The sequence below is a fragment of the Protobothrops mucrosquamatus genome, unplaced genomic scaffold, assembly GCF_001527695.2.
Source record: "Protobothrops mucrosquamatus isolate PMUCROS unplaced genomic scaffold, P.Mucros_1.0 scaffold3455, whole genome shotgun sequence".
Classification (NCBI taxonomy): domain Eukaryota; kingdom Metazoa; phylum Chordata; class Lepidosauria; order Squamata; family Viperidae; genus Protobothrops; species Protobothrops mucrosquamatus.
This window is the reverse complement of record NW_015389433.1, coordinates 92,929-114,466: the sequence shown is the minus strand read 5'-3', so window position 1 is coordinate 114,466 and position 21,538 is coordinate 92,929. Positions and strand designations below refer to the sequence as shown.

The 21,538-nt window shown below is 38.2% G+C and overlaps 2 protein-coding genes across 3 annotated transcripts in view; both read right to left on the bottom strand.

The window, feature by feature from the left end:
• Window positions 1-2,425: 2,425 nt before the first annotated feature.
• The window catches only part of LOC107297678 (prostaglandin reductase 2), a 30,752-nt gene continuing 11,639 nt past the window's right edge, over window positions 2,426-21,538 (bottom strand). Inside the window, exons 2-10 of one of the 2 annotated variants that reach the window (XM_029286367.1) lie at window positions 17,475-17,554; window positions 15,374-15,492; window positions 13,870-14,061; window positions 12,981-13,151; window positions 11,881-12,090; window positions 8,306-8,427; window positions 7,222-7,309; window positions 6,887-6,926; window positions 2,426-3,190 (exon numbers count right to left, since the gene is read on the bottom strand). In XM_029286367.1, the coding sequence (XP_029142200.1) occupies window positions 3,126-3,190; window positions 6,887-6,926; window positions 7,222-7,309; window positions 8,306-8,427; window positions 11,881-12,090; window positions 12,981-13,151; window positions 13,870-14,061; window positions 15,374-15,492; window positions 17,475-17,511 (1,044 nt within the window). In that variant the 5' untranslated portion in view covers window positions 17,512-17,554 and the 3' untranslated portion in view covers window positions 2,426-3,125. Of the gene's footprint in view, window positions 3,191-6,886; window positions 6,927-7,221; window positions 7,310-8,305; window positions 8,428-11,880; window positions 12,091-12,980; window positions 13,152-13,869; window positions 14,062-15,373; window positions 15,493-16,211; window positions 16,279-17,474; window positions 17,555-21,538 lie in introns of those variants that run through there. The other variant, XM_015827036.1, reaches the window with a different exon arrangement.
• The window catches only part of LOC107297675 (prostaglandin reductase 2-like), a 20,986-nt gene continuing 17,026 nt past the window's right edge, over window positions 17,579-21,538 (bottom strand). Inside the window, exons 3-7 of the mRNA XM_015827033.1 lie at window positions 20,760-20,878; window positions 19,244-19,435; window positions 18,325-18,523; window positions 17,945-18,032; window positions 17,579-17,588 (exon numbers count right to left, since the gene is read on the bottom strand). Of these exons, the coding sequence (XP_015682519.1) occupies window positions 17,579-17,588; window positions 17,945-18,032; window positions 18,325-18,523; window positions 19,244-19,435; window positions 20,760-20,878 (608 nt within the window). The remainder of the gene's footprint in view (window positions 17,589-17,944; window positions 18,033-18,324; window positions 18,524-19,243; window positions 19,436-20,759; window positions 20,879-21,538) is intronic.

Sequence of the window (21,538 nt, the reverse complement as noted above, 5' to 3'; positions counted from 1 at the left end):
CACCTATGCCATGGGTAGGCAACCTCGGCTCTTTTATGACTCATGGACTTCAACTCCCAGAATTCCTGAATCAGCTATGCTGACTCAGGAATTCTGGGAGTTGAAGTCCATGAATCATAAAAAAGCCGAGGTTGCCTACCCCTGACCTACAGTATGCCCACTTTCCTTTTCAAAACCAGTCATTTCGCCAACTTCAGACTCCATTTTTTAAAAATGTTTTTCAAACTATCTTGGGTTTTAACAAAACTTCTGTAGTCTGCCAAAATTTGTTTATATACACTGTACTGTAATAGATTTCATGACAAGAAAAAAGTCATATAATCGTTTAGGATATTATTATTTATAACTGAACAGAGTCCATAATTTCTGGGTTGTTAACATGACACCCAAATAATAGCCTGTTAAGATTCATAATCAGAGTTAATGAAAGGCATACGTTTGCTTCAGAAAGCTGTCTTCAGAGTATGCTGTGCAAATTTAGTCATGTGACTTATAAACTAAATTAAAATCAAAATCTTTGATTTTGGTTTAGCATATTGTGTGAACTTAATAAAGTGTTTTTTAAAATAAATAATGCTTAAGCAAATCATACATGTAAAGGTCATGATTTAATATATGAATTCAGATGAAAAAGAAAACGTACTTTCTGCCTACTTGCCTATGGAAGTTAGCTTTATTTCAAATTCTTGGTGGTTTCTCCTAGTGATTTCAGGTAAGCAGGAATCCACTAAAATGCACATAATTTCTTGCAAACATCTCTGGATTATTGCTAGCATTAATGTTTTATGTGTATTATTTAACATATCAATGTAGCCTATTAACAATCAGTTGCTGGGGAATATTGTTGATTTTCTTGGTTCATGATTATTATGCTGAATGAGATCACAATGAGATTGAAATATACAGTATTCTTCACTTTTGTCATGCAGGAACTGAGATAATCAGTAAAAAATAGAATGTGCTGTATCTTGTTAAAAATGAATGTGAAAAATACAATTAAGTGTATGCTGTATTTATATGAAAATGAGTCAATTATAGAACTACACATATTAAATGAGCACCTATTGACAGTGGTTAAACCTTGTAGAAGTCTCTCTCTAAATGTCCAATACAATTTATCCTATGCCATAATCAATAACTGACCTGATGTTTTTCATTTTCCAGGATTCAGAGCTTATAATTAGGATGGGTATGGCTGATGGGTCAAGCCACAGCATGTTTGTATGTTTACTGAAAATAATCCAAGAGATGTCGTTATAATACTCTATATATCTTGCACATGATATGGCTGGAACTATGTATGTGTATTGTAAAGGAATACATATTGTAAATATATACATATTGCCTTTGGTTCCTGCCCCCTTGTTTATTTAATAGCATGTACGGGCTGGGTCTGCATATACATTGCACTTTTATTTATTTATTTTCCAATATTTGTCTCTTGTAATAAAATGCTTTTGTGTACTATTTATTCAATCTTGTATTTGCTAACATTTTGCTGTCTTATCTGAAAATGTTAACCTGTTGCCTGACACATACAATCATTCTCATGTCTACTTAAAAGTAATTTGTGCAGAATTCACTAGGAGTTGATTCAGATAAATATATAAGAATTGCAGGGTAAAAAAATTCCTACTGGAGTACAAGTAGTCCTCGAGTTACAACAGTTTGTTTAGTGACTGTTCCAAGTTACAATGGCACTGAAAAAAAGTGTCTTGTGACCATTTTTCACACCTATGACTGTTGAACATTTCCATGGTTATGTGATCAAAATTCAGGCGTTTGGCAACTGACTCATATTTATGATGATTGCGGTGTGCCGGGGTCACGTGATCAACTTTTGTGACCTGACAAGCAAAGTCAATGGAGAACCCAGATTCACTTAACAACTGTGTTACTAACTTAACAATTGCAATGATTCAGTTAACAATTGCGGCCAGAAAGGTCATAAAATGGGACAACTCACTTAACTGTCTCGCTGAGCAACAGAAATTTTGGACTCAATTGTGATCATAAGTTAAGGACTACCTGTATTAGGGACCCAGTGCTGTTTCTACAGATGCCTTGTTTGCTGCTTTCTTGTTTATCTGACAGAGATATGGATACATGCTGCATGGAACAGATGTTTTGCTGCAAACTTTTGTTTCACAAATTATAAAAGACTTCCTAACATATTTTTTCTTTATCACAAGGGAATTCAGAGAAGGGGCTGCTTCCTTTGTCATAATTCTCATGGTCATCACACTACACTGGATTTTGGAAGCTGGAACATTTGGACAGGAACGGTTTTTTTATCCCATAACTTAGTTCTATAATTAAGAAATGTCTCTTTTTGTTTAGTATTCTAATCTAAATAAATGTATGTAACAGTGAAATGTTAGGGAAAACAGCTAAAAGCTAGGAACAGCTAAAAGCATTCATTCACTGTTAATGCATCAGAAAGAATAGTGTATCACAGAAGAGAGGCCAAGCCAGAGAATTACAATAACAAATAAGTTTAATAGATTCTCATTATTGTTTTACTTTCAATAGTGATTAGAGCGTGATTTATACATAACCAAAACGTAAGTCAATATATGGTTTGTCTAATTGGTTTACTTACTTCCAGGGAGTAAGCCATGGTTTATTTTTTGAAAAACCTTAATTTAAAGTTTTGAAGTTGGTTACAAAATCCTAGCTGCTTCAACTATGGCTTACATTTATGTTCAAATTCAGAAACACTACTATAGTATTATTAGAAAATTGTTTTCTAGATATTAACAAAGTCAGAAGAAAACCAAATCAGAAATTGGCCAAATGAGCCATGATAATTTGCTTGCAAACATTTGTTCAAACAGCTAAAACTAACTTTAGTTTTGTATTATACATGCAGAGTTTATATTTCTGCAGCAATGGTACAGTAATAATATTTTATCATTAGTTACTGAAGACTATGAAACACATTTTGATTGAAAAAGAAACTCTAGAGAGGGAAGAAAAAGTCCTTAAAGAACTTAGAAAAAAATTAGAGATTCAAAAGATTTTACTAATCATCAAAATGGGATAGAGATACCAAGGTTAAGATCATACCAGACTATGCAAATATTTCTTTTCTTGGTAGACACAAAATAGGTCAGAAATTGGTTTTATTTGGAAACAAGCACTATCTGTTTTCCAATGTTGCCCCCAGTCATCATAGATACGAAAGCAGCTGTAAGAGGAAAAAAAGATGAAATAATTCAAAAGCTGAAATATTTATGTTGGTGTTTTTATTTTCGATACAAAAGTTTTCTGAATTACCGGTAACTTAAATGTACAAAAGAACATTACTTTTCCTTCAACAATCAGCACATGTTGTTAAAGACAGCCAATTTGGTCTAGTGCAGCGGTCCCCAACCTTTTGGGCACCAGGGACAGGTTCCCTAGAGAGAGGTTTTTCCATGGACCGGAGGGGGCGTAATTTTGTGTGCTGCCTGCGGATGGGGCTTCACTTGTTTGTACAGTTTCTGGCATACTGTGGACCGGTGCCGGTCCACAGACCAGGGGTTGGGGACCCATGATGGTTAAGGAACCAGGCTAGAAGCCAGGAGACTCTTAGATCTAGTCCTTCCTTAGCCATGAAAGTCAGCTGGGTGACCTTGGTCAAGTTACTCACTCTTAGCCCAACTCACTTCACAGAGTGGTCATTGGAGTATTTAATATGTTCGCTGCCTTGAGTTGTTATAAAAATAATAAAGGCAAGAAATCTGTATTCAGGCTGACAAATTTGTTTATGGGGAGAGAGGCAACTTGTTTTCAAAGCAACAAATCATTTGAATTAGCTAGCTAGTACAGTATGTATGGTATACCACAGAAGTCAATTTCTATATACTGCATATTTCTAATACACTAATGTGCAAGTAGCAGCACCAGCCTATTTTTACAGGACTTGAACAAACTAAGGAGGCTTAGATCTGGTTAATAAATAGATGAAAACCTATCTGGCAAGTGTAGGACAATAGGCTAGACTGGATAGTTTAAACAAATCCGTAGACAGTGAGAAACCAGTTCCATATTGTCACCAAGATAACAACATAGATTTGCTATTATCAGAGCCACACCATTAGCTTGAATTACAAATATACATATATGTAGGACCACACAAATAGGGATTCCTCTCCTTTGCAACCTGATTCTTCACTATGATGAAACAAAAGTTTAAATAAACTTTTTCACCAAAACATAGTGTTGGTACAAGTTTTAAATCTCTGAGTTTTCTTTCATGCGGCTGCATGAGCAATTTTAGTTCAAAAGCTAGCCCCAAGCAGATCCCCACTGATCCAGGCTAAAGCAAAACAGTGGCCATTGTACCAGCTGATTCTGCATTCTCAACTCTTGTGCAATTTTTACAGCAGGATAATGCAAGCACTCAATTGCTCAGAATTATTTAATAACTTCTAGCCTCTATGTGGATTTTCAATTTTGGAATACAGGCAGCCCTCTACTTATGAACAGTTTGCATTCCAAGGAACTATTTGTATGTCCAAGCATAAAAAGTATACAATTTTTATTTTACCCATTACACAAAGGAAGAACACTGCAAACTAAACCAAGAGATAAGTGAACAGACAGGACAGGGTAGCATCCAAAAGCTTAGCCTCCCAATGTGTGATGGTGCTGCCAAGCACATGTATGTAGCATGCAGTAAACTAGCCCTTTCCCATCTTCTGCTTTCCAGGACCTTCTGGGTTGGAGTTGCAGAAGCTTTGTTCATATGGGTGAAAATTTGTAACTTGAATTTTTATAAGTAGCACATTTTGTTTTTCCTCTTCTTTACATTCCTCAGGTATTACTCAATCCCCTCCTCCCCACTACACTTAGTTCATAGGGCTCTGCCTCTGGAAGAACTACAAATTTGGTGGGGTTTTTTTTTTTCCAAAAAACTCTTCATTCTTCAATCACCATTCTTTTTTCTTTGGCGATATCTTCCTATATACTTTCTCAGTTTCTTGGCCTCTTTTTTCTCTCACACTTACAGAGTTCCTCTGGTTCCTTCTCCCCTTTTCATTCAGCAGCCCCAGAACTTTGATAACTGCAACAGTTCTCTCAGTTCCTTCAGGCCAAATTCAAGATAACTCCTTATCTTGAAAGGCCTCCAGAGCCATGGCCCTGCATACAGTATTCTTATATCTCACCTCTGAACTCTAATGGTATTTAAGATCTGTGTGATCAGCTCCAACTCTTTTTTTTTTTTTTTTTTTTAATCTCACGACATGAGATAAAACCAGCAGTTGTTGCAATTGACCTGAGGCTCTCAAGTGATGTACGGAGGCCAAGATTTCATCCTCCTTTCTGGATGTCCAGAATAAAATATTTTAGGTGGCCTTTGAACGCAGACTTGATGGAATGTATTGAATCATTACAGGTAATCGTCAACTTAAGACCATAATTTAGCTCAACATTTCTGTTGTTAAGTGAAACATTTGTTAAGTGAGTTTTGCCCCATTTTACGACTCTTCTTGCCACAGTTGTTAAGTGAATCACTGAAATTGTTAAGTAGTAACACGGTTTGTTAAGTGAATCTGGCTTTCCCATTGACATGATCCCAGAACGTCATAAATATGAACCAGTTGCCAAGCATCTGAATTTTGATCACATGACCACAGAAATGCTTCAATGATCATGTGTGAAAAACATTCATAAGTTAACTTTTTTCAATCCCGTTGTAACTTCAAACGATTACTAAATGAACTGTTGTAAGTCGAGGACTACCTGTATTTTGTCTATTGGCTTCTATTATTTTGTATGTAAATTACCTTGAGTAAGTGAAAAATATTTTAAAAGTATAATTCTCGCAAAAAAGAAATTCACAAATTGGTAAAGGGTGAGCTGAAAACTTGTCTATTGTCTAACAGAAATCCCTTAGGGAGGAGAATTTTCTTTTAACGAAGATGATGATGGAAAATAGTAATGGGTGTCTTAATAGCATGTAATTTGAACTCCATATTCTTGGAATACAGATCCTTTCTCTTTTCAAAACCAAAGCCAAATGTTTGATATAAGGTCAGCAAATGAAATCCCTTACATTAATTAATTTTTAGTTTGATCCTCTATTCCAACGGCCTCCAAACTTTTGGGCACCAGGGATTGGTTCTGGGGAGAGAGTTTTCCATGGACTGGAGGGAGTGTGGTTTTGCATGCTCCCTGCATCCCATGGATGGGGCTTCACTTGTTTGCGCAGCCCGGTTTCTGGCATGTTGTAGACCAGTGCCAGTCCACAGACCAAGGGTTGGGGACTCCTGCTCTATTCTACCTATAGTTGTAAAAATTAGATTGCTCAGCCTTCCTCAACCTGGTGTCTTGTGACCTTGGATTTCAGCTCCCATTCTCCAACCAGCATGGCAGTTAAAAACACTGTTTTCGTCACAATTTATGCCAAAACAAATGATTGTAGCAGAAATTATGGATATGGTTTTCCAGTTCACTTATACACAGACTATTCACATATACAAAAACATAATAACCTCCCTAGAAATTCTGTCATAAGGGTTATTCATTGATGGATAGGTTGAATTTGCTGTGAAAAATAAAATTAAGCCAGATAATTACTTCTAAATGCATAGTGTAAGAAGCATATAACAGTTGCTTCTTTAAATTTTTTAAAATGCTCAACGATAGTAAGACAATATTTTAGGAGCTATTAGTTTTATAGAATTTAGATTCAGCAGTTTTAACCTTTAAATACATTCAGTTTAAATGTAAAGACATTAATTAAGAAGTAAAATTAGCATTCTTTAACTAAGAATAGCAATGGCATTCAGATTCGGGTCAATTTTGCTATTTGAACCAGAAATAAACCAGGAGACCTTCCTGTATCCATATATTTTAATCAAGGATATAGAGTCAAAAGACAGAATCAATTTCTTACCTCCAATGTTTTCTAAGCCTTCCACGATTGTCTCCTTGACCTGTTTTTTTTTAAAAAAGTAGCATTAAAGGTTATTTTTTCCCTTTTGATGCAATCTAGCCTTTTTTCTTTCATTAAACACAGTTGAAAATTATTAAAACTTTTGTAATCTCAGTTCTTTAGATAGTTACACCTAATCAGATGATTTCTGAGAAGCTTTTCTATTCATTGTAGATAAGGTGAAATGAGTTATTCATTCAGCTTCAGCAACCACAACAAATAAGAAAAGAAAATGTCAGTGAAAGAAAATGATTGTTTGCAGCCATGAGCAATTTACCTATTGATTTTTATAATACCTTCAATTTTCCTTCTTTGATCCACTGACAAAGCTGCAGAGTACTAGCTGAATATTTCTCCATGTAGTTCAAAACCAGGAATCTTTCTCTGTGAAGAANATAACAATTCAATAGGTTATAGTCCAAAATAAATTGTTTCTTCGGCAGATCAAACAACTTCCAATGTTAAGAATCATTAAGAGAAACTACAAAAGCTGTCAAATTTGTCATGGGTGGAAACAAGCAGTATGTTGTTCTGTCTTACTTGCAGCAGATAGAAATGGCAACACAGTCCAGCAGACATAATATAAAGGGTCAGGAAATAGCGATCCAATTGGTCTAATATTTTAACAGTGTAAATGGTTCATCTGAAATAAATATATTATATTTTAGCCTATTGGGACACTAGAACCTTTACATCTGTGCCATTCCAAAGTTGACACAATGTGAATTTAGTGCCCATCTTTTGCCTACTCCAAAAGACACACCTCGAAACAGAGGATAAGTGACTTTCCGAAGCAATAGAGTAATTGAATAATCCCTATTCTAATCTCACTGGGAACAATGGAAAATTCTAATACAATTCATATAAAAAGCACCAGGCTGGGAAAGGGTAGATCATCCTTCAGCTGCATCACTTTAAATTTCTGATCAAATATCTATTAAATGCCTTCATCTTCTCCAAGTAACACATGAAGCTTTGAAATGTGCAAATAAAGCACAAAGTTATTTCTCATTCTCTAGTCAATAAAACTCAAATACATGGTTTGAGAGACTTGAGTGCTACTGGAAGCATGTCACATTTCTCCACTGATGAAGTTTTAGGTTAGCTGTATATTTGTTATTGTAGTTCCAACTACAATTTCCCTCAGCATATATGGAAATCAGCCTTCCCATTTTCTTATTCTATCAAAGAGCTTTGTCACTGACAGAATTTTCTGTAAAGCTGCAAGTTCAACTCCAGTAATTATTTGAGTAACCTTGTTTCGCAGATGGTGCATCAATCTAGAAAGGCAATTTTTAGAACTAAAAAAAAGCATTCACATATTTCAGCAGATTTTATTCAGTGTTTCATTCAGAGAAATAATAAGCCAATGAACAATACCTAGTAATGTTCCGTGATTTCCTTATTTCTTCTACCTCTGGAGGTAAAGGAGGCGGGTACTGCATGTCCTTGTTATATTGGGAGATTTGACCGCATAAAATAATATGGCTATTTGAATTCATCTGTTGAAAACAAAAAGACAAGAGTTTTGCAGTTTGTATTTCTTAGAGTATTTTTAGAAATATTATGGATGGGAAAGCTACTCCTTCAACTTATAACTGATATGAAATGGTTCACAATAATAGGTTTCTTTCATATTTATGATTCTTAAGACCTTATATACCAAAATCCAGCTTCTCTGCATGTTACAGAAGATCCTGGAAAGTGTTCCAGGACACACATATAGAAAACAAAGCTGTGAAATTACATTCTTTTTTTACTTATTCTTTTAGATAAGAATTTAGACTGCATATTTGCCAACTCAATATATTCATTACTGTGTTTTACAGTTATCTTTTAAAAAATTGTAAGGATTTACAAACATGAAAGGTCAAAAAAAAAATATCCAAGCATGGAATTGTCATATCTGAACTTCAAAAATGTGAATGACCACTAGATTGCAGCAAATAAACATAAATCTCTTAGGTTTTTGTGCCACCTAGGTATCATCCAAATATATTAGTCCTGTTTATGTATCTCTTAGAAGATGTGTCCTTTAGGTCAGGTGTCCCCAACCCCTGGGCCGCAATCCAATACTGGGCCGCGGCCTGGTTGGGAATGGGCTGCAGAAGCGGCAGGCAAGCTTGCAATGCTGCATTTGCGCAAGTGGTGCGTGCACACACAAAGCCATCCCCCTGCTGTTGCTGCTACTCCACAGAGCCTGAAAGGCTGGGGACCGCTGCTAAGGTAGAGAAGAATATGTCTATTTCTTGTTTGCACGAATAACAAAGCCCTTACTGCCCACACTTCATTTTCAGTTACACTACATTCTGCAGATAGGAACTAGTACAGTGGTTCTCAACCTTTTTAATGCCGCGACCCCCAACCGGTCGTAAGTCGAGGACTAAACTGGTCGTAAGTCGAGGACTAAGCCGGTCGTAAGTCGAGGACTAAACCGGTCGTAAGTTGAGGGCTACCCAACCGGTCGTAAGTCGAGGACTTTCCCTGCCCGGGAGCACCGCGCATGCGTGGTTCCACCCCCTGCGCCGGCCGAGGCATAGCTGGCAAGCGGCAGAGATGGAGCAGGCCGACCATCAGCTGGCCCAGCCCAAGGGAGGTAAGGCACCCGCCGGAAAAGGGGAAAAAAATGGCAGACAGCCTTGCTTGGCGACCCCTGTGAAATGGTCGATTGACCCCAAATGGGGTCGCGACCCATAGGTTGAGAACCGCTGAATTAGTAGAAGGTATGCTGGAATCATAGCTGCTGTGAGAAAATAGAGAAAAAGGCATAGGATAATCAAAAGCCTTGAAGCAAGGAGGCGAAAAAGGCTATGATGGATGGAGTAAATTAGCCTTCTGCCAATTTTCAGTCAAAGTATATGTAAGAACCAAACTCATAGCAAAGCGACGTGACAAGGACATTGCTAAATCTTCCTGAGTGATCTTCTACTCCTCTCTGCAAGGTGGAGCGTAAGGCTGATAAATACTGTTCTGAGAATCAACAGCTAGACTTTCCCAAAAGTGGGGGCAGGCTTTGATTTACACTGGCCTTTTCCCACAGTTCATCTTAACAAGTTGCTGCTGGCTAAAGCAGGCAACATGGCTCTCCTGGAAGCACAGTCTGAAAACTGTGCAATAGAATTGCAATAGAACATTAAACAGCAAGGGGTTGACTAAGATAACTGTTAAAAGAACAGTGTGTTTTTATTACATGTACTGAAACAGAGCAGAAGAACATCCCATTTGTCTGGTCTACATTCTGTTGCAGCAACCAGCATTATGTTTCACTTATTCTTCTACAGGAAAAAGTAAAGAAAAAAGAATCAAAATGCTATTCACCTCAGTTATTGTATACTGTATGGGAATCCATGATATAGGCAAAAGGGACAAATGATGACCCTTACATCATTATGGTATCACACAAATGCCACAAGTTATTCTTGCATTGGATGTCATAATGCAAATGTGTAACTGCAGCATCTATAGTGTGTAATGATATAATCAGATGTATCACTTTTATGTTATCATGGTTTGTTATGGATGTGACTCCAGTGAAACCAAAACTGTATGTGCAATAGTATATTTACTATGATTAACTTAAATACAGTTTACTCAATGAATCCAAGTGTTCTAATATCACTAGACTGGCTTCATATTACTAATTAGTCTGTGAGTAATACGTAATGCAAACATATGGGTCACATTGTCACTTTGGCCAGACTTTTAAGCATACCTCAGCTATCAAAGATGATGTGATAGAGCAGTGATGGCGAACCTTTTAGAGACCGAGTGCCCAAACTGCAACCCAAAACCCACTTATTGTATCGTTGGGTGCCAGGTGGGCGTGACCCATTGGGTAGGAGTGACCCATTGGGTGGGCGTGGCTTTGGTGATAACAGCAGACTGGGTGGGACTAAAAAATTCAATCAATTCCAACTTTGCGAGATCTTTTTTTCCCCACGAGAAGTTGATTGATTGAACCTTTTTTTTTGCGGCAGAGGCCTAAAGATAAAACCCAGCTGAAGGCCTAGGACTAGGGTGACGATGCGTGTGCCCACAGAGAGGGCTCTGCATTCCACCTGTAGCACACGTGCCATAGGTTCGCCACCACGGTGATAGAGATTAGAGCACTGCGCAACTTAATTTGGATGAGAATAGAAGTGAATTATATACAGAAAATCTTTAAGAAAAAAGATTTCAGTCACAAAGCCAAACAAAATGCAGAGAAGAAACTTACTCCAATCTTCATGAAAAAACATTTTTGCATTCATTGGCTATATCAGTGGAAATCAGAGCTGGCAAAAATCATAAATTAAAGATATGTGAGTAATAAGCATCTTGTGTCCTTCTTGGTTAACAAAACTCCAGAAATGTGATAGAACAATATAAAAGAAGACACTGCTCCATTTTCAGGAACATATATTCCAAGATATATTAGATTCCATATTACCTTACAGTAGTATGGGAAAGAAATTGTGTTATTTCAAGTTAGCTGCTCATATTTATCTGCCAAATTTTAGGTAAACAATTATATTAGAAAGTATCTTAAGAATCCAAAGCCATTTCAGAGTGGCTCAAGATAGATTTAGTGATTAGTTATATCTTGGTGTAGAAAAGTTGGTGATTTGATTATCTGAATGCTGTGCCAATTTAATTTTGTATTCCTTTGATTATGCATCCATAACTTCTCACACACACACTGCATCCTGCACCAACACAAGGACTCATGCAGAGCTCAAAATGGAGAGAGAAGAGGGTTCTACATGTTCCTGCCCTTTCTCCAGTTTCCAGCTATCTGGGCCCTTGCAATATTTGGGGCCTAGATCCTCTGGAGAGCTGTACTCACATTAAAGTCAAAAAAAGTTTAATGTAGGGAGCAGGACTGCACATAGTATTTTTTTTCTCTTCACCTTGACCCATCCATGCATCCACACAAATGCCTGAATGGATTCAAAAAGGAGGCACAGCATACTCACTTGTCTTATTACTGTATCACTGATGTCTCCACCAACATTGTCAAAGTAGATATCCACTCCATCCGGGCAAAGTTTGTGTAGCTGCTGTGCCACATTCTCTTTCTTATAGTTGATTGCAGCATCAAAACCCATTTCAGAGACCAAAACCTTGCATTTTTCATCTGTGCCACAAATGCCGACTACTTTAGAACAGCCCTCCAGGAGACCTATCTTTGAAAACAGAAAACCATTACACAAAGTCAGCTTTTTGAAATCACTTGTCTTTCAGCACAATTATTATTTTTTAAAAAAACAAATCTATATTTTTCTGTCAGTTACAAAATAATCATTCTCTGCATCTTTTCTCACAAGGAGCCAGCAGAGAGGGAGAAGACCAAATTGGACAATAATTATGAAATGGGTAAAAGGATCTTTTAACCCATTGTCATTCTTTGTCATAGTCTCAAATGAAAGCAGCGATGCTCACACTTATTAGCAACAGGAAGAAACAGTTGGTGCCAATAGAAGCTCTCTTCCTATTCCACATAGTATGTGAGGTGGAAGAAAGACTAAATGGAGGTAGGCAATTTTTTAAATTTTGGGATTAAAGGCAGGAGTTTTTAAAAACTTTTAACTTAAAAAAATAAAATGAAGTCTCCTAAGGACCACAGGGGGTGTGACTAGTGATGTTATGATCTTACAGAAAGGATGGGGCCTAAATATTTAGACCTTTTTTTTTTGTTTTGGAGAGTTTTGAAACATGTTTAAGACTTGCACCCATGCCCCTAAGTCTTCTCAAATTGGGAATGTTGGCTTGATTGCAGCTGAGATGATTTCAGGATAAACTTTCACCTCTGCAAAGCTTAAGATACTGTTGTATCTTTGAACTCTGTCTCTGATCCAAATATTTATATATATATTTGGGGGGAAATTTGTATTATTTGGACATATGGAAGCTACTATATATTTTTTTATACATCAGGAACAGATAGATTTTATCATGGTATATATGTATGTATCCCATGAGAAAAATCTATCCATTCCTGAGGTATAGAAAAAAATATATAGTGGCTTCCATATGTCCAAATAATACAAATTAGACTGAGTTTATAGCTTCTTACCTGCCCAGCCAGGGAGCCGCAAGCACCAGCAGCTCCACTGACAACCAGGGTTTGATTAGAGCCTGGAGATACATGTCCTTTTTCTCTGATTCCCAGCAAAGATGTCAGCCCAGTCAAGCCAGCTGCACCCAAGAAATAGGAAAGGTGTCCATCTACAAGGTCTTGTTCGATCTGAAAAAAAAAAGTTTCAGATTGAATTAAGCATTATCATTCTAGTCAAGATCCATTCAGATTTTTTGGCTGGATTTTTTTTGAAAAAGTTCAAAGTTGGTAGACATTTTTTGTCTTTTTTTTTTAAGTTTCGTGGTCCTATTTGAAGCTAGTTTAGTACAATGGTTAAGGCATCAGGCTAGAAACTGAGAAACACTGAGTTCCAGCCCTGCCTTAGATATGAAGCTACCTTGATAGTTGGGCCAGTCACTCTCTCTTAGCTCTATGAAACAGGCAATGGCTAACCACTTCTGAAAATGTGGGGGGAAAAAACTGCAGGAATTGTTTAGACAGTTGCCAGGATGCAAAAAGCTGACTCAAAGGCACACACACAGAGTCAAAAATTATCTGTATAACAGTATAACTTTGTTCCTTTGGTACTCAGCTAAAAACCACATTTTTGGTACCACCTTGGATGCTGTGCCATAAACAACTGTGCAAATGATAAAAATGGCGGGGGTTGTTCTTTAACAGTGATATCCTCAATAAACTGCAGTAACATCATCACATACATGTTATTATTATATACTTGCTCCTGGGGCACTGTCATTACATGTCTCCATTCAACCCCCTCCCCATGGATATCCATAGTCTTTAATCACATATTGCTAGAGGTCAGGGCACACTCATCTATATTGTTTTTCTCCAAAGGAAATGGAAACAAGTGCCACCATGCTACCTTCTTCAGTTGCTTTCCGTCTAAAATGGCTTTGGTCTGCCAGGGCCAGGTAAAGGAAGTCACAAAGTCTCCTGGAGCAAAATGCACATCTCTGCTTTCTTCCACACAACCAATTCCACCTCCATCAGTAACTTCAGACAATTTCCAAGTCTGGAGGTAGTCAAAGTCAGCATCTTCATTCATACGACACCGCTAAAAGACAATTATTTATAGCAAGAGAATCCTTTAAAGCACAATCCTTTTCTCTTTGTCAAGAAACACATAGCTGGCCAAAACATGAAGCTACAAGGATTTTAATGTTAGTCAGAATAAAAATATGGAAACTGCTAAATAATACAATAAATCCTTTAAAAGCTTAAGAAGGAAGAATAAGGGTCGTATTTTTATTACTGACAGACTAAGAGGTTGTTCTGGTTCATATGATACATCTTAGAAAAAAAATCATAATTCAAATTATGCAACACAAATTTCTGATGTAATCCTGTGGAAAATGAATGTAATTAGTGAAGTTATTATACAAAGAACTCTAAGTTTACTTCACATTAACTAAAGTAAATTCCAATGCTGGAAATTTTTTATTACAACATACAGAATATTTGTACACTTTTTCAGAATGGAATTAATGTATGGTATAAGGTTTACATATATTCAGAGATCTTCTTATGATTCTTTCTCCCAGTTACACTGGCTTCAATTGTAGAAGCTACAATACTTTCCATATTCATATTAGCAATCTGCATGGAAGGAGGAAACCAAAAGCTCAGGTACTTTCCAAATACTTTGCAGTATTTGGTCATGGGCATTTATGCAAAACAAAATATTCCCTTCTGTTAGACTGGACAGCCATTTGTCTGAAATGGTATAGGGCAGTGGTGGCGAATCTATGGCACGGGTGCCAGAGGCGGCACTCAGAGCCCTCTCTGTGGGCACACGTGCCGTTGCCCCAGCCTCCCCTCCCCCCACGACCCCCTCCTCTCCAGCAGCCCCCCTGAAGGAGAGTCGCCCCTGAGCGTGGCCCACCTGGAGCAGCGCAGCCAAGGACATGGCAGCCAGGCAGCGTAGAAAAGACTCTGCCCTCACACCCCATCATGCACAGTTGATGCTGCAGGGCGTGGGCAGAGGGCGTGACCGCCATAGTGCTGCTGGGCTGCCTGGGCGATCTGCGGCGGGCCCTGGAGGCGGTGAGTGGCTCTGCAGGCAGGCGGGGCGGCGGATGGGGCGGAGCAGGGGCGGGGGAGAGGGTGGAGCGGGGGCAGGACCAGTTTTTGGGCACTCGGTCTCTAAAAGGTTCGCCATCACTGGTATAGGGTTTCCTGCCTGAGCAGGGGGTTGGACTAGATGACCTCTAAGGTATCTTCCAACTTTTATTATTATTAGTATTAGTATTATTAATATTATTGCCATAAATCACTATTTACAGTGACACATGACTGGCAGATCACATGAAGAATCAACTGGCCAAATATTCTTCAGATATTTTAATATTTTCATTATACCCACTTACCATGTAAGGATCCACAGACAAATAAAGTGTACGGACTTTAACTTGACCCTCAGCAATTTTGTCTGAGAGGGTGGCTTCTTCCATACGGAAGTTTTCTGCAACTGGCACTCCATTGATGCCTAGAATGAGTCAGATCAAAGGTTTAGCACCTTGGTCTCTCCTTCCTCTTGAGATTATGGGAGTTAAATTAGCATTTCTCAACAATCATATCTGACTTCAGAGGACTCACATTCCTTACAAAAGCATGTTTTTCTTCTGTGAAGCTATATACCTTGGGTCAGCCACTATTCTGATTTTTACAAATTCTATTTGTATTTCTCCTCCCAAGCTTTGCTTCCTGTTGGCCATGCTGATTTTCAATATGATGTATGTATCTAAATATCCTCATTTCTAACAAGGTAGTTTGTGATGAACAGCAATTTTAATGTAAAAAAGCTGGAAAGATATGCCACCAGTTTTAGTGCAAGAATGGCCAGAAGGAAATGCACCAATACAATAACTTTCAAAGTTAAGAATAGATTATTCACAGTAAATATTGCTTATAGCTACTGTTAGAAATCATGAGTACACAATTTAAAACATACAAAATTGTTTACAGCACTTTCCACATTTCATATTTCAATGTTATTTAGGTTGTTTATATATTTTTGCTCTTACACAAACTGAAAAATTCTCACCAACATATCTGTAATTAGAAAATGTCTGCTAAGAATGTCTTGTTGAAGGCTTTGGATGTGCACATCAGAAATCGATCTCTTTAATGCCTTTTCTCTTCCCATTTACAACGTTCTACAAAGACACAAAACTCAAATATGTTCTCTAACAAGTAGAAACATACCAGGGCGTGAATGCAATACCACTCTTTGAATTTTCATCAGCCCTCCAGCAAAAATCTGGCACAGATGAAAATCAGATTCTCTGTAAAAAAAAATTGACAATGTTTAATACCACCTAGAGGGCAATTGCCAGTAAGCAGTTTAAATATCTAACAAATGATTAAACACAAGCATATGGTTTTCGTTTTATGGTAGACTTGTATAACTAAGAGCCCTATGTATTTTCTGAAGATTTTGGGTATGGCACCAGGGCCCCTCCAAAACTGCTCAACCAATTGTATTCTTAACATACCTGGAAGGAAAAAATAAATAAATTTGGGAAATGGAAACAATAATATCAATTTTAATATAAATAAAATTCAATGTAAATGTTGTAACATATTTATTCTTTTTGTCCTCCTTGCATTCTACTTTGGGGAGGTCCATTTTCAGCAAATGCATCCCTTGGCTTATGAAAAGCTATGTACCTTTGTTTAGGGTAAGAATGAGGTGAAATTATAGGAAAGTGCATATGAGGAGGGCAGATTGAATTAATTACCGGTAGTTCTGCACTACCCATCCATAAAAATACAGACAATAAAGCATGGCTTGGAGCATTTGTCAGGAAATAGTGCAGAAGACTGTGTTTCTTCACAGTCTTTAGAACGCGCTTTGTTGAAAGGAAACAAGTTCACAGATACAAAAGGTAGAGAACAGATTGGCAAAGAACAGAATGTAGAAGGGAGAAATAGCTAGAAGTGCTAAAATGCCTCACTANGAACGCGGCGGAACCGCGTTCCGGCACCTTTTTCCGGGCCGGCCGCACCGGAAATAGCCCCTCCCACACCGGAAATAGCCCCTCCCAAATTTTACTTGCATTCCTGTTCTCTAAAGGGGCGGTCCTAGGGTTTGATGAGGGCGTGGCCAGGTTTGAGTTCCGCCACCTTTTCTCCGAGAAAAAAAGCCCTGCTTATAGCTACTGTTAGAAATCATGAGTACACAATTTAAAACATACAAAATTGTTTACAGCACTTTCCACATTTCATACTTCAATGTTATTTAGGTTATTTGTTTATATATTTTTGCTCTTACACAAACTGAAAAATTCTCACCAACATATCTGTAATTAGAAAATGTCTGCTAAGAATGTCTTGTTGAAGACTTGTATAACAAGCTTTGGATGTGCACATCAGAAATCGATCTCTTTAATGCCTTTTCTCTTCCCATTTACAACGTTCTACAAAGACACAAAACTCAAATATGTTCTCTAACAAGTAGAAACATACCAGGGCGTGAATGCAATACCACTCTTTGAATTTTCATCAGCCCTCCAGCAAAAATCTGGCACAGATGAAAATCAGATTCTCTGTAAAAAAAAAATTGACAATGTTTAATACCACCTAGAGGGCAATTGCCAGTAAGCAGTTTAAATATCTAACAAATGATTAAACACAAGCATATGGTTTTGGTTTTATGGTAGACTTATATACGTAACTAAGAGCCCTATGTATTTTCTGAAGATTTTGGGTATGGCACCAGGACCCCTCCAAAACTGCTCAACCAATTGTATTCTTAACATACCTGGAAGGAAAAAATAAATAAATTTGGGAAATGGAAACAATAATATCAATTTTAATATAAATAAAATTCAATGTAAATTTTGTAACATATTTTTTCTTTTTGTCCTCCTTGCATTCTACTTTGGGGAGGTTCATTTTCAGCAAATGCATCCCTTGGCTTATGAAAAGCTATGTACCTTTGTTTAGGGTAAGAATGAGGTGAAATTATAGGAAAGTGCATATGAGGAGGGCAGATTGAATTAATTACCGGTAGTTCTGCACTACCTATCCATAAAAATACAGACAATAAAGCATGGCTTGGAGCATTTGTCAGGAAATAGTGCAGAAGACTGTGTTTCTTCACAGTCTTTAGAACGCGCTTTGTTGAAAGGAAACAAGTTCACAGATACAAAAGGTAGAGAACAGATTGGCAAAGAACAGAATGTAGAAGGGAGAAATAGCTAGAAGTGCTAAAATGCCTCACTANGTATATATGTATGTATCCCATGAGAAAAATCTATCCATTCCTGAGGTATAGAAAAAAATATATAGTGGCTTCCATATGTCCAAATAATACAAATTAGACTGAGTTTATAGCTTCTTACCTGCCCAGCCAGGGAGCCGCAAGCACCAGCAGCTCCACTGACAACCAGGGTTTGATTAGAGCCTGGAGATACATGTCCTTTCTCTCTGATTCCCAGCAAAGATGTCAGCCCAGTCAAGCCAGCTGCACCCAAGAAATAGGAAAGGTGTCCATCTACAAGGTCTTGTTCGATCTGAAGAAAAAAAAGTTTCAGATTGAATTAAGCATTATCATTCTAGTCAAGATCCATTCAGATTTTTTGGCTGGATTTTTTTTGAAAAAGTTCAAAGTTGGTAGACATTTTTTGTCTTTTTTTTTTTTAAGTTTTGTGGTCCTATTTGAAGCTAGTTTAGTACAATGGTTAAGGCATCAGGCTAGAAACTGAGAAACACTGAGTTCCAGCCCTGCCTTAGATATGAAGCTACCTTGATAGTTGGGCCAGTCACTCTCTCTTAGCTCTATGAAACAGGCAATGGCTAACCACTTCTGAAAATGTGGGAAAAAAAACTGCAGGAATTGTTTAGACAGTTGCCAGGATGCAAAAAGCTGACTCAAAGGCACACACAAAGAGTCAAAAATTATCTGTATAACAGTATAACTTTGTTCCTTTGGTACTCAGCTAAAAACCACATTTTTGGTACCACCTTGGATGCTGTGCCATAAACAACTGTGCACATGATAAAAATGGTGGGGGTTGTTCTTTAACAGTGATATCCTCAGTAAACTGCAGTAACATCATCACATACATGTTATTATTATATACTTGCTCCTGGGGCACTGTCATTACATGTCTCCATTCAACCCCCTCCCCATGGATATCCATAGTCTTTAATCACATATTGCTAGAGATCAGAGCACACTCATCTATCTTGTTTTTCTCCAAAGGAAGTGGAAACAAGTGCCACCATGCTACCTTCTTCAGTTGCTTTCCGTCTAAAATGGCTTTGGTCTGCCAGGGCCAGGTAAAGGAAGTCACAAAGTCTCCTGGAGCAAAATGCACATCTCTGCTTTCTTCCACACAACCAATTCCACCTCCATCAGCAACTTCAGACAATTTCCAAGTCTGGAGGTAGTCAAAGTCAGCATCTTCATTCATACGACACCGCTAAAAGACAATTATTTATAGCAAGAGAATCCTTTAAAGCACAATCCTTTTCTCTTTGTCAAGAAACACATAGCTGGCCAAAACATGAAGCTACAAGGATTTTAATATTAGTCAGAATAAAAATATGGAAACTGCTAAATAATACAATAAATCCTTTAAAAGCTTAAGAAGGAAGAATAAGGGTCGTATTTTTATTACTGACAGACTAAGAGGTTGTTCTGGTTCGTATGATACATCTTAGAAAAAAAATCATAATTCAAATTATGCAACACAAATTTCTGATGTAATCCTGTGGAAAATGAATGTAATTAGTGAAGTTATTATACAAAGAACTCCAAGTTTACTTCACATTAACTAAAGTAAATTCCAATGCTGGAATTTTTTTATTACAACATACAGAATAGTTGTACACTTTTTCAGAATGGAATTAATGTATGGTATAAGGTTTACATATATTCAGAGATCTTCTTATGATTCTTTCTCCCAGTTACACTGGCTTCAATTGTAGAAGCTACAATACTTTCCATATTCATATTAGCAATCTGCATGGAAGGAGGAAACCAAAAGCTCAGGTACTTTCCAAATACTTTGCAGTATGTGTGTTATAATTGTGGTCATGGGCATTTATGCAAAACAAAATATTCCCTTCTGTTAGACTGGACAGCCATTTGTCTGAAATGGTATAGGGCAGTGGTGGTGAACCTATGGCACGGGTGCCAGAGGCGGCACTCGGAGCCCTCTCTGTGGGCACACGTGCCGTTGCCCCAGCCTCGCCTCCCCCCACAACCCCCTCCTCTCCAGCAGCCCCCCTGAAGGAGAGTCGCCCCTGAGCGTGGCCCACCCGAAGCAGCGCAGCCAAGGACATGGCAGCCAGGCAGCATAGACAAGACTCTGCCCTCACACCCCATCATGCACAGTTGATGCTGCAGGGCGTGGGCAGAGGGCGTGACCTCCATAGCGCTGCTGGGCTGCCTGGGCGATCTGTGGCGAGCCCTGGAGGCGGTGAGTGGCTCTGCAGGCAGGCGGGGCGGCGGATGGGGTGGAGCGGGGCGGGGGAGAGGGTGGAGCGGGGGCAGGGCCAGTTTTTGGGCACTCGGTCTCTAAAAGGTTCACCATCACTGGTATAGGGTTTCCTGCCTGAGCAGGGGGTTGGACTAGATGACCTCCAAGGTATCTTCCAACGTTTATTATTATTATTATTAGTATTATTAGTATTATTGCCATAAATCACTATTTACAGTGACACATGACTGGCAGATCACATGAAGAATCAACTGGCCAAATATTCTTCAGATATTTTAATATTTTCATTATACCCACTTACCATGTAAGGATCCACAGACAAATAAAGTGTACGGACTTTAACTTGACCCTCAGCAATTTTGTCTGAGAGGGTGGCTTCTTCCATACGGAAGTTTTCTGCAACTGGCACTCCATTGATGCCTAGAATGAGTCAGATCAAAGGTTTAGCACCTTGGTCTCTCCTTCCTCTTGAGATTATGGGAGTTAAATTAGCATTTCTCAACAATCATATCTGACTTCAGAGGACTCACATTCCTTACAAAAGCATGTTTTTTCTTCTGTGAAGCTATATACCTTGGGTCAGCCACTATTCTGATATTTACAAATTCTATTTGTATTTCTCCTCCCAAGCTTTACTTCCTGTTGGCCATGCTGATTTTCAATATGATGTATGTATCTAAATATCCTCATTTCTAACAAGGTAGTTTGTGATGAACAGCAATTTTAATGTAAAAAAGCTGGAAAGATATGCCACCAGTTTTAGTGCAAGAATGGCCAGCTCTTTATAAATTTCAAGTGAAATAGAAATTAACAAGAGGCCAGAAGGAAATGCACCAATACAATAACTTTCAAAGTTAAGAATAGATTATTCACAGTAAATATTGCTTATAGCCAGGGCTTTTTTTCAGCCGGAACGCGGCGGAACCGCGTTCCGGCACCTTTTTCCGGGCCGGCCGCACCGGAAATAGCCCCTCCCACACCGGAAATAGCCCCTCCCAAATTTTACTTGCATTCCTGTTCTCTAAAGGGGCGGTCCTAGGGTTTGATGAGGGCGTGGCCAGGTTTGAGTTCCGCCACCTT